General features: G+C 53.3%; 1 protein-coding gene across 5 annotated transcripts in view; it reads left to right on the plus strand.

The window, feature by feature from the left end:
• The window catches only part of SMOC2 (SPARC related modular calcium binding 2), an 88538-nt gene that overhangs the window by 45017 nt on the left and 30746 nt on the right, over window positions 1–12775 (plus strand). For 4 of the 5 annotated variants that reach the window (XM_081139743.1, XM_081139745.1, XM_081139747.1 and 1 more), the window contains exons 6-8: window positions 5279–5326; window positions 6868–6951; window positions 8117–8191. In XM_081139743.1, the coding sequence (XP_080995869.1) occupies window positions 5279–5326; window positions 6868–6951; window positions 8117–8191 (207 nt within the window). The remainder of the gene's footprint in view (window positions 1–5278; window positions 5327–6867; window positions 6952–8116; window positions 8192–12775) is intronic. The other variant, XM_081139746.1, reaches the window with a different exon arrangement.

The raw sequence follows: 12775 nt of genomic DNA on the forward strand, positions 1-12775 counted from the left end.
TCTCGCAGGTCGGGTATCCGGGGGCAGCTCCGCAGTGGGGCTCTGAGTGCCCCCCTCGGTCAGATGCTCCTCTGACCAGGAACCCAGATGCAATGAGATGTCTCCCTGGATGCAAATGTGGCTCCGGGAAGCGGGAACCAAGGCCACTGAGCTCCTGTGACGGACACGGTTCTCACCCCATCTGCGAGCACCCAAAGCTCTGCCGTGGAAACTAGTGGATTTCGCCTGGTTTCTTTGTGTACAGAAACGTAATGATAGCAAAACACATCCCGGCGTGGCTCTGGCTCACAGCGGGCTTGTCCCTCACCAAGTGACCGCTGCTGGTCTCTGGGCTACATCTTCCTGCTCTGTCCGGAGGGGGAGGCGCAGGCCCAGCCGATGCTGCTTTGCTGCCATGCGGGTGTCACTGTCTCAGGACTTGCCCTCCTTGCCAGAGATGCCCCCATGCTCGGCGCGCCTGGTCTCTGGCCTCAGTCACAGCCAGGCCAACGGTCTCTCCCCATTTCAGGGCTGGCCTCTGACGGAAGAATGACACAAGAGTGGCTGGATTTTAAGAACTTGGACTCCAACATCACCTTGCATCCAGGGCCTGGGCGCCTGTCCCTCCCATCCCCACTGAGCCACTTTCTAGCGCCGTGTCCGCCCCAAGCCTGTTCACAGCCAGGTGTGCTTGAGTGAGTCCAACATCAGATGGCGCCACTTGGAACTTGCCCGTGTCTCATGAACCTTCACAAACTATGCTCAGGCGTCCGGACTCTCACCTGAGGCCTCTGCATGCAGTCACCACGCCAGGCTCCGCAGAGGCCGAGACGTAAGAGCGAGGCATGTCCTGGACACAGAGTATGGGCACAGAATAGCCTGGATGCAGAGCGTGTGAAGGACGAGCTGGCACCTGGAGGGCCTGAGTACCCTCTGTCTCCCTGGACACACCGAGTACCTTCCTGCTGCAGGTCCGTTTTGCCCGAGCCCCCTCACCCCTTCCACCTTCCTCAGGTGAAGTTAGCTCCCCTGCGTGGCTCTGCCACTTACTAGCTAAGTGACCTTGGCCCGTTACTTACCTCTCTGGTCTCAGTTTCCTCATCTGTATAATGGGCATGATAAATAAAGTGCTGACTCCCTAGGCTTGTGTCAGCATGAAGGACTTGGTGTGTGTGAAGGGCTTGGAGAGATGACCACACACGGGCAGAGTGCCATGTGCACAACTGTGACATCAGTTATCTCAGTAATTTCTGTTTAATGCTTCTCTCCCAAAGCAGATGAGACTTCTCAGTGCTGCAACCCCTGCGTTGCTGGTCCACAGGCACAGGAGGAGCTTGTGTTGAATGAATGAATGAATGAATGAATGAATGAAAGTGGTCACAGAGAGAAGCTGAGGTCACCCAGGCCCGTCGTGTCGGGTGTTGGCTACACATGGTTGGCTGGGTGCTCTGCGTGGAGACAGTTGCTCTGATGGAGACAGAGTTGCTCTGATGGAGACAGTGTTGCTCTGATGGAGACAGTGTTGCTGCTCTGATGGAGACAGTGTTGCTGTTCTGATGGAGACTGTTGCTCTGATGGAGACAGTGTTGCTGTTCTGATGGAGACTGTTGCTCTGATGGAGACAGTGTTGCTGTTCTGATGGAGACAGAGTTGCTCTGATGGAGACAGTGTTGCTCTGATGGAGACAGTGTTGCTCTTTGTGGCAAATGGGCTGTCACCCTCTTGACAGGTAAAATACATGTGTGAAGAGAAGCTACATGTGGTACATGCAACCCATACCTGAGTGTCCTAGAACATTTTAAGTGCACATGTGTTGTGTGCCTCATACATGTTCTCACATATTCTGCTAGCTTCCTGCAACTCTGAGGCAGGTGCTGCTTACAACACCCAGTTTACAGAGGACACTGGAGTCTAGACAGGTGAGGCACAGTCATTGTGTCATCTGCACACTGTCCCTGGAAATTCTTAGCGTGGAGGAAGGGTCCAGAAGCCATGGAGAGACCGATGGTCCAGTGCAGGGCTTTCTGGGACTTCTGCTCTCAGCCCAGTGCCAACCAGAGGGCTCCGAGTAACAGCACAAGAGATGCTCGTCTGGAAAGTGCAAAAGGGTGGAGCCCTCTCTGTCCCTTCTATTGCTGTTCATATTCCTTCCTTTCCTCTCTTCTCTCTCTTTCTATTCTGAAGCAAAGCCACGTGATGTTGTAAATCTACCCTTGGCCGTGAGATTTCCAGAAAGGGCTAAATCACTGGCTTGGCTCCTGCCCGCAGGCGCGAGGGGCTCGGGCTCAGCAGGCGCTCCCTGCAGCGCGCTGACCTCGCTAAGCCCCCGGTTTCTCCTCTGGGGACGCAGCACAGATCTCCTGCCCTTATTTACTTTTAAAGAGCATTCAGTACTTGCGAGAAGTGCTCGTCTCAGACCACCGACTCTGTGAGCAGACCCCGCGCCCTCCTCCAGGCTGCTTGGCTCTGAGTTGGTTTTCTGAGCGGAGCTGGATTGGAACCAAGTGCTCAGAGCTACACGACTCAATAGCTCATCACTCCTCCCTTAAACCACAGACATTCTCCTCACATTGTGTTTTTGTGGTTTCCTCCGCCAGAAATGCATGCCCTCATCACTGAGAAGCCACCCTTTTAAAGCGGCATTTCAGTGGGAGAGTTTGCCCCCATGGGAGGGAGTCAGGGTCCTTAAAATCAGGGTCTGAGGGGCGGCATTCAGGGAGTCCTCGTGTCTGAGCAGAGATCAGGTCTGAAGGTTCTGCCACCCAGCCACGTGTGCGTGGCTTTCAGCTCCCCCCATTTCCAGCCCCTTTCTGCACCCACATCCTAGAATCCTGCCCACTCCAAACCCTTGGGGCTCTTCCGTAGCCCTTACCTCCAGAAATCAGTGACGAGGCAATAGGAGGGCTCTCTGGACTCGCGGACTCTCGTCTGCATCATTGCTTTGCCCCATGGACAGTGAGGTTGAGCTGTGTCTGCGTCCCTGGGCTGCTGCAGGAGGGCTGGGCGGGCAGTCGGGGGGAGGCCTCGTGTCCAGAGGCAGCTGGAAGATGAAGCAGCTGCCTTCATCCCCGTTGGGACCTCCTCCAGGGTCTGAATCACGGAGCAGCTCCTCGGGGACTCTTGGGTCTGGCTTAAGAGGATTTCTTACATATTATGAACAAGATGGAATTATTCTTGTATGGATTCATTCAAGTAAATATCGATTGAATTTAGAGGGGCTGATGACCAAGCTGAAATGTTGGCTGATTCAGAGAGAAAAGAAATTTTCTGAAGGTCATCTTTGGATCTGAGCCTCTGATCCAACTGAACCAGCACTTTGGACTTTTCTGTCCTTAGATTATAAAATATTATCTTGATTCGACTGAGAAGCTCTCTCACGGGGGGCATCTAATTATTATTTAGAGTATTTACATTTAGCTCGGAATATCAAAGCCTACATGGTTATATTCAGAAATACTACCAAATGATTATAATTTCCAGCCCAAAGCAGAAAACAATTTTTTTTGACTCATTGCTGAAACACAGGATAAAAATAAACTGATGACTAAGAAACTCAAGTGCTTAAGAAATCTGGGTTTGTAAGGAGACGGTACAAAGGAAGAAATAAGAAAAGTCGGATCCTGGGCTCTGCGTGGAGGCCACACAGGGAGGCCTGTTTCACATCACGGGGGGACTCGGCTGGAGGTGAGGCCTGTGCTCTGACTGAGACCTGGAGACAATGTAACATCTCACCAAGTGGCAACAGTAACAGCTGGGAAGTAACCAGGGGCCTCAGCGCCCCTAATACATGCAAATAGACCCAGCAGGAATCAAAACTAAGTTTGCAAATGCTCCTCCTGTCCAAAGGTTGTTTCACAGAAGCCCGGAGGAGGGGCTGTGTCTCCACCCCCTGCCTGTGTGTGTGTGTGTGTGGAGGGGAGTGTTTTAGGACGCTGTGTGTGTTCCTTCAAGGGTACCCTCTGCCGCCCTGCCCAGTGGTGCTCAGTGGTTAGAGCTTTGGCCTGAGCACCCAAGGGTCTTGGATTTGATTCCCTGTCAAGGGCACGTACCTGGGTCGCAGGTTCATTCCTGGCCCCGGTTGGGGCCTGTGTGGGAGGCAGCAATCGATGTGTCTCTCACGTCAATGTCTCTCTCTCTCCCCCTCTCTCCCTCCTTCCCTCCCTTCCACTCTCTAAAAATCCATGGAAAACATACATATATCCTCAGGCTAGGATTAACCAAAAAAAAAAAAAAGGGAAAGAAAAGAAAAGAAAAGAAATCCTGCTGCCTTGAGTTTGGGTCGGTGTGAGGACCCATCACCAGAATGCGGTTTTGTCAGTATTTGGGGGACTGGCCGGTAGCCCCGCAGGTCATGTCAGCTTCTCGGTCCTTCAGGATCCTTTCTGTGAGGCGCTTGTGTGGTTCCTGCTAAGTTGCTGTTGTACGTCCAAGAAACGGGGGAAACAGGCTCAGAACGTCATCAAGGGCCTGGCGTTTATGTGAGGGCCGGTCTGTAGTTCACGCCATGTTCAAGGTTGGGAAATAACGCATCTTGAGCTCTGTTTCCCGAGGTGTTTCGCTGGCGAGTACGACCGAGCGTCTGTGGTTATTCTGAACGGACCCGGGTGCGATGTTCTGACCCCAGTCGGCAGGTAGACTCCGAAGTAATTCTGAACAGATTTTTAAAACAAATGTCTTTGAGTATGTTCCCGATGAGGAAAATGTGGGAGCCTAGAGCAGCTTCACCCTAACGGGGCAGAAAGAACAAGACTCATATTTGTAACATAAACCTGAGTATTATATAAATGCAACAAAACTTTTTCCTAAAAAAGCACTTGGTCGGCCTTAGTATCACTCCTGTTTCCCTCTACAAGACGATGGTTCCTCAGGTGTGGCTTTTTTTCTTCTATAAATTGGAATCCACCTAAAACCAAGGCTTTTATTTATCTTCAGTTGCATAACTTTTATTTTTATTTTTTAAAGTTTAATTCATTTGACCACCCCAGCGTGGTGACGCGCAGTTACGCAGGCCGTTGCGGCCTCCAGACGAAGAAATGTGCTAAACTGGGCGCTAGGAGGGTCTTATGCCCAAGGGCAGTGAGCCAGCGGCAGAGGCGGGAGCTGACCTCGCGTTTCCTACTTTAGGATTTGCGGCTTCCGACGGCCCTGCCAGCTCGGGCACCGGGTAGCTTGTCTGATTTAACCAGAAAGTGACAAGGACCATGAATTCATCAAAACGGAACAAAATACTTTATTACCATTATCGATGAACATTTCAGAACCAAAATAATTAATTTCATTCTGTGTTTTCCCCTCTTAGGTTCCATCAATGAGAAGTTACCTCAACGGGAAGGCACAGGAAAAACAGGTAACTATCTTAAAATGAATTTCCATGTTGATACATTGCATCTAATCCAATCTGTGCCTCGAAATAACTTTTCGAGTTACAATTTAAACATGTACCGGTGATGACAATGAGAGCCGAAGCCGCTGGTTAAACATTAGTCATTCAACAAACTTCAGGAGTGCTGGGTGCCCTGTGGGTGCTGGGCACGTACCCTGCCCCCTGTGCCCACATCGGGGCTTCTCAGACCTTGTTTTTATTGGGAACACCTGTAGGTGTTGGTAGGGACCCCCCACAACTGTGGAGGGGGCTCCGGTTTAGCACCTGGGCTGTTACACGTGCGATTCTAAGGCATAGTGATTGCGAGGCCACCGACAGAGGCCATCGGCTCTTCTTGGGAAGGAAGGGGGTACAGTTCCCACCTGTGACAGACTGTGCTCTGGGGGGGGCCCCAGCGAGCACCAGGCAGAGCAGTGAGCCCCTCCCTTCTTAAAAAAAAAAAATGTTTTTATTGATTTCAGAGAGAGGAAGGGAGAGGGAGAGAGAGAGAAACATCAATGATGGGAGAGTCCTTGATCGGCTGCCTCCTCACGCCCCCTGCTGGGGATCGAACCCACAACCTGGGCATGTGCCCTGAGCGGGAATCGAACCCTGACCTCCAGGTTCATGGGTCAACACTCAGCCGCTGAGCCACACTGGCCGGGCTGTACTGGGATTTGCTCCTGAGATTATTATACAACAAAGTGAGATCCGGTGGAACGCACTAGGCTGGTCCTTGGAGCCGAGGTGCCTGTGACGCATCCCTGGGGCCCGGTGTCATGAGCGGGACCTAGGAGCTCACTTGCCGGCCTGCTGTGTCTCAGACTAAGCCTTAGGCTCGGCCAGGGAAGCCCAGAGAGTGTTTTCAACCAATTAAATCAAGGTTACGCACTTGTGATATACGTGGTCAGTGAAAAGACCCCGAGTTCTCTGTAACCCCAGTCCCTGCCGTCCGTTCTCTGATCTCCATCACCCTGTCCCATCACCCTGTCCCTGTCCACCCCATCACAAAGCCCCTCATGGGTGTCACTGCTGCAGAGTGGACGAGCGGCCTCAGGGCTGCAGAGACCGCGGGGCAGCCATTCGCCCGGGATTCCCTCATCCCTGCCCTGCCACTCGGGAAACGGGCCCAGCCAGGGCGTCCGGCCCACCCTCGGGCCCCTGCCAGTCCCCACTCGCCCAGCTCCCGCCAGCCTTCCTCTGGACGCCATGTGGCGACCTGACCTCGCCGACCCTTCAGGCTGAGGTTTATCTCGGTGCTGGGTTCCGGCTCAGGCCCCGTCCGTGTCTCTCCCACGGTGGCTCAGGGCTGGGAGCCACGTGCGGCCCTTGTGGGACCGCGTGTGGAGCCGTGAGTGCGGCGCGTGGGAGGAGCTGCTCCCCGAGCACACGTGTGCCCCTCCCACACGCCCGCCTCGAGTGCCTCCGGGTGTCCTGGGTGGTGGTTCGCGTTAATCTGTGGGCTGTTTGCAAACCCGTGGCCTCCCCCGCACGCACACTTACTTAACTTACTCTCGTGATTGTAGTCTCCTTGCAAATGTTTTCCGTTCTGAATTCAGATGATGCCTCAGCGCCCACGCTGGACACTCAGCCTCAAGGAGACGAAGAAGGTGAGCTGGGGGTCGGCCTGGGGGGGCCTCCCGTGACCTCCGTGCCGAGCGGCCGGCAGGGCCGTGTCCCACTCTGTGAGCACCGCTGTCCCTCGTGGCTTTAGTGCTCCACGTGCTTTCCTAGAGCAGACAGAGCACGAGGTGTCTTTTCAATAGACATCTGTGGACTGAAATCCTGTACCTGGGGGAACAGAAACAGGCGCTTGGAAAGAGCGCCACGGCGTGTGCTGTGTCTCGCTCACATTTCACGCCCGTCGCGTCGCGCTCACCCCCTCGTGGTGACCCAGACACGCTTCGTAACCTCAGGGCGGTGTCTCTGGGGTCGTTGAATCTGTAGTCGTGACGAGGGGGTTTCCTACTCACAGGCTCCCGTAGGCTGTCTCGGATTCGCCGACGTATCCCAGATTTTCAGGTCGAGCGTATTAGGGTTTGAAGACAAAATATGAGGAACACACATAATAAATAAATCTGAGATTGGAAGGTAGCATTACATTGCGCTTTGCAAATAATAATAAAATAACAATAGTAACAGCTCACGTAGGCCCGGCCCCGAGGGCTACGCCTGTGCCCTGCTGCCCAGGTGAGACTCCGAGGGCGGCTGTCCGAGCTCGGGAGGCCCATACCTGGCACAGGTGGCCGGACCCGGCGGTGTTTGGCTGTGGGGTCCTCGGGCACATTGCGCGGCTGACCCCCACTGTAATTATTCAGTTACACCTGCTAAACAGCATCGCCGAAAAGACATGTTCCCGAAATGCCTACACAAATGTCGTTCCCTACGTGCTGCATTTTTACGCAATCTCTCGCCCGAGCGAGACCCTGTGTGTTCCACAAATGTCTGGCGTGGCCACGCAGGGACGTTTTGGACAGTGGGGCCTTTTGCTAACTCACTTCTACCGCGTGGGGCCTGGACGGATTCATACGACATTTGTTTACACCTTTAGACGAAGAAAGAAAGGAAAAAATATGCTAAATGCTTAAAAATGTATATTGTTATTTATTATCATCTCCTGCACACAGTTATTTTAACTCTTTTCTTAAATGTACGATATATATCTATTTATCATATTGATGTGTCTGACTCTTAGGCTACCTGCTGACATCTCTGAGAGACTTTGCATTTTCACGATGATTTAAAAATAACGATCATTTTATTTTTCTTTGCTAGATATTGCGTCCCGCTACCCTACGCTTTGGACCGAGCAAGTGAAAAGTCGCCAGAACAAAACCAATAAACATTCAGGTAAAAAGGGCCCCATGTCGCTGGTTTCGTCTCCTTGAAGTCGGGCGTGTGCAGCGTTTTCTTTGCTGGTGCAGAGAGTCGTGCGAATAGTTCTTAGGACTTGACCATGAAAATACAGTTCTGATTTTGGTGTTTTTATTACACTTTCTACGTTCTTTAAAAGGTTTCTCTGTAGCAGACTATAGTTTTAGGTGAAAATGGAAATATTTGATAATATTTGTTTTAATCTAATTTCCGAGATGCCGAGCAACCCCCCCCCCCCGCCGCCGAATCTGGGGCGCTGGCTGCTTTGTTTCTTTATTGATTTCACCCCTGAGGTTGGCGATGGGGTGCGTCTGCTCCGGGTCTTTGCCCACGGCTCTCCCAACACCCGCGTGCGGCTGAGAGGGTGACCCTCCTGAGACCTCCACGGGCGTGAGGCTGAGACCGCAGACCCCGGACTCCCGCAGGCCCCTGGCCCAGTGCTGGGGAGCCTCTGGCTTACTGGCCTTTTCATTTATGGGGAGAAAGCAGGGGCCCTGGCTGTGTCACCCCTGAGATCCCCCCCCCTTGGGATGAAGTATTTCTCCCCCGACCGACCGTTAGAGCAGCTCAGGTTCCCGCCCGGAGCCACCCTCTGTGCTCACGATGTTCCCCCGTTTTATGGGGCCGCAGCACAGACATCTCTTTCTGCACAGTTGATAACTTTGGTTTTATTGCTCACATTAAAATTAGTGCCAAAAGATAATCATCTTTTGATTCTGCTCTAAATCGTGGTAAATTGCACTCCAGGGAAAATCACACAGATCATGTTTTCATTGTTTATTTCTGAGTTTTAAAATATTTATTTCCCCCATTTTAAAATTTCATTTCTAAATGCAAGATTGTAAAAACATCAAGACACCAACGAGACTCTAAGTTAGGGAGGTTTTAGTCATTTGAAGAGATTAAAATATGAAACCATAACTCGATAGCTACTTTTAAATGTGGACTGTAAAAGTGTATTATGTAAAAATGTTAATTAATTTACCTAAAAGTGTGTGTGACTGAATTTACCCAATTTTCCTCCTTAAGGGGGTTTCATTATATCCCGTGGAATTCCTGGGTTTTGGTATCCAAACTGTGGTTGCATCACTGGGATGCACCGCGTCACCCCGGGAGCAGAGGACGGGAGGAGGCCGCCGATCCCCCGGCGGCGAGGACCCCGGCGTGTGCGCACGTGGTCTCCAGCCCTCGCTCTGTACAGGGGATGTTTCATTTGTTGTCTGACATTAAATAGTGTCCTTGGTAGGACCGTGGCTACAGCTCAAAGGAGGCTTATTACGTAGCAGGCAAAGGCCTGTGTTCCTGCGAATAATGTCATCTTCTCGTCTCGCTGAGTGGCGGGGGGGCTTTAGCCCCGGCGCCTCCGCCTCTCCTGCCCCGGCCGTGGCCCGGGGGTCAGGGGGGAAGCTCTGTGCGGGGCCTGCACTCTGGGGAAGGGGCGGCCTCCTCCCGTCCTCTGCTCTCGGGGCGACGTGGTGCATCCCAGTTATGCAACCACAGTTTGGATACTAAAACCATCGTGATGTGGATGGACCTTGGGCAGAAGCAGGTCACACGTGGACGGGCCACAGGTGTGCCAACCAGGACAGCAGCGGCATCTTCCCTTGAGGCCCTGACACAAAGCCAGGCCGACCTCCTAGCTGACGTGAGGAGCACGTGGATTGGGGGGGCAGGAGAGACACACGCGTTGTGCTTGGGGAAGACACGTCAGGACACAGGCCGCCCGTGGGAGACGGTGACCTGTGCGACTAGAGATGTGCCCGCCCCTCCCCCGGGTGGCTGTGAGTCTGGCTGAGGCCTTTCTTCTCACGGGAACTGTGATCCTTGTGGGGCCTCTGAGACCTGCAGGGGTTGGAGGGAACTGGGGGGACCGGGGGGTCCTGAGAGTCCCAGCCTCTCATCTTTGAAATGGTAGCGGTGAGGTGACCCCGCGGGGTCCGATCACGTCTGCGAAAGGCCAGCTCGGCCAGGTGGGTCCATCGACTCCAGTCAGCCAGTGGGAACGGGATCAATTTCTGGTCGTTCATGTCCAAGCTCAGCCCTGGGCTTTGCAGTCGTGTGTGCATGTGTGTGTGCCTGTGTGTTTGTGCATGTGTGTGCATGTATGTGGGTGTTTGCGTGTCCGTGTGTGGCTGTTCATTGTGGGCATTACTAGTCACTCGCTCTGCAGAGGCCAGGGGCCAGCTCTTGTCACTATAGGATAAATAACGCGAGCGCGCTGGGGAAAGGTCTGCCGTCCCGGTGAAATTCAGGGGTGTCTCAAACGCCGCTTTGGTGGGAGGGGCTTCGGAACGGAAATCTGTAGCTAAGCCGAGAGGCATCTGAGAACGTTCGGCCTTCACCGTGAGCACCTCACGCTTGTGATGAGGACGAGTTTGCGGGACATTAAAAGTGCGTAGACTCGGTCGGGCTGCGAGGTGCCGAGGCTGGACCCCAACAGGAGACATGGGACCTTTGTCCGCCATCGAGTCTCGACAGCGAGAGAAAGCACCCTCTCTGGCCACGCGTCTAAGCTCAGAACTGAGAGGTACATTTTCCAGGTTGGCCTCCACCAAAGGGCACGTTTTCTCTTTAATTTGGAAACTTGGGAATGTTTGGTTTTCTGTTTTGGTGTTGACTCTGCGTCAAGAAAAAATGATGTTTTCTGCATTTTAGAGGTCAGTGTTTAATGCTAAGAAATTAGAAAAGTTTCTCTCAAATGCTTTTTTGGGCAGAGAGTTTTTATTAACTCGAGATTTTCAGATTTTATTTTAAGCATTTTTTAACCGCTGTGTGTTCTCGTGGTTGCTGAGCTATTTTATCTCAAGCCGTTGCAGTTTTTGAAATAGCCCCATGTTACAAGTCAGTTGCCCATGAAGTGGAAGATGTTAATAAATGACTTAAGACTTTTCTCTTTGTTTCATGTCTTGGTCTGTGTTTAGAAATCAAGGCCTTCCCTTCTTCTCTGCTCTTTTATTTCCTGCGGACGTGGTGGGCGGCTGGTGGGTGCTCAGTGACTACCGGAGGCCTGTGAGTTTCCTACGGCCTCTCGTCACGTTTTTGCCACCTTCAGATGTGACATAAAGGGGAGATGGAGGGTTTTGAGCAATAAAGCGACAGGAAGAACCCAGAACGACTCGAGGGGCTGGAGGTCTTTGTTGGCTCCCAGGCCAGCGAGTGGCACAGACGAGGAGCCTCCCTGAGCCCGCGCGGGGGAGTCCGTTTCCACGGTTGGAGCGTAACGCCCGCGTCTCTCTCCAGGCGGGAAGCGGTGTTCTAGTTATCGATTGTGTTTTGGATACGCTTTATTGTTTTCCTGCAGTGTTAGATTTACAGGAAAAAAACCTGCAGGTGCCGCAGGGCCCCCACACGGCCCCTCGACAGCCCCACGCGCCGGTTTCTCCCTCAGCAGCTTCGGGCGTCGCCGTGCTGCCGTCGATGGGCCGATGCTGATGCCTGATTGTTGACTGGCTCCCAGTTTGCATTAAGATTCACTGTCGTCTTGTGTGTCCTATAGGATTTGACAAACGCACAGCGTCCTGTGTCTGCCTTTACGGTTTCGTCCAGGACAGTTCACTGCCCTAAACGCCCCTGCGCTCGCCGCTCGTCCCTCGCTCAGCCCCCGGCTGCCCGGGGCCTTCTCACTGTCTCCATGGCTTTGCCTTCTCCAGGCTGCCACAGAGTCACAATCTTACAGTAGGAAACCTTTCCAAACTGGCTTCTTTTACTTAGTAACATGCACGTAAGTTTCTTCCCTGTCTTTTCACGGCTTGATGGCCCATTTCTTTTGAATAACCTTTCGTGGTCTGGGTGGCCACAGTTCGTGTATCCGTCCCCTGCTGAAGGGCACCCGGGTGGCTTCCAAGATCTGGCAGTTGGGGCTACAGCTGCTGTCGGTATCCAGGTGCAGGGTTCTGCGTGGACATAAATTTCCAACCTATTGTGGTAAATACCAAGGAGCATGATCGCTGTATCACAGTGAGAGTGTGTTTAGTTTTGTAAGAAACCCCCAAACTGTCCTCCGAAATGACCGCGCCACGTTGCACTCCCACGAGCACCAAGGTGGCCTCCGACCATGGGAACGCGCCGAGAGTGAGCGTGAGGCCCACGGAGCTGGCGACGCTCAGGGAGGAGCGACTTCGTGGGGGTGGCACCTGCCCAGGTTCAGCTGGGAAAGGTGAGGGGGAGGGTTCACGCCCGGGTTTGCTCCTGAGCCCCCCGTGTCTCGGGGAGGCAGCCTGTGTGTGAGGCCACGTGACCGGAGGCGGAGGGAATCTCACCGCTCAGCCTGGGATCTGGCCCCCTCCCCTCTGTGCAGGCTGCACAGCTCACCGTCCTCGCTCCAGACAGTTGGGGGGCTCCTGCTTGCCACTGCACTCGGCACCCCGAGTGTCACGGTGTGTGTGGGCACGAGCAGGACTAGCCTCCCGCATAAACCAGAGCAGAACGTTGCCTTATTAGGTGACGTGGTTGGTGCCAGAGCCGCCGTTTCCTGTGCTCTGGGATCTGCACAAGTTAAATATTTAGAATCTCTTCTATTTGAGCACGTCTGCCAGATGCGTCTGCAGTTTTCTCCCCCGT

This window comes from Miniopterus schreibersii (assembly GCF_964146895.1).
Source record: "Miniopterus schreibersii genome assembly, chromosome: 6".
NCBI lineage: Eukaryota > Metazoa > Chordata > Mammalia > Chiroptera > Miniopteridae > Miniopterus > Miniopterus schreibersii.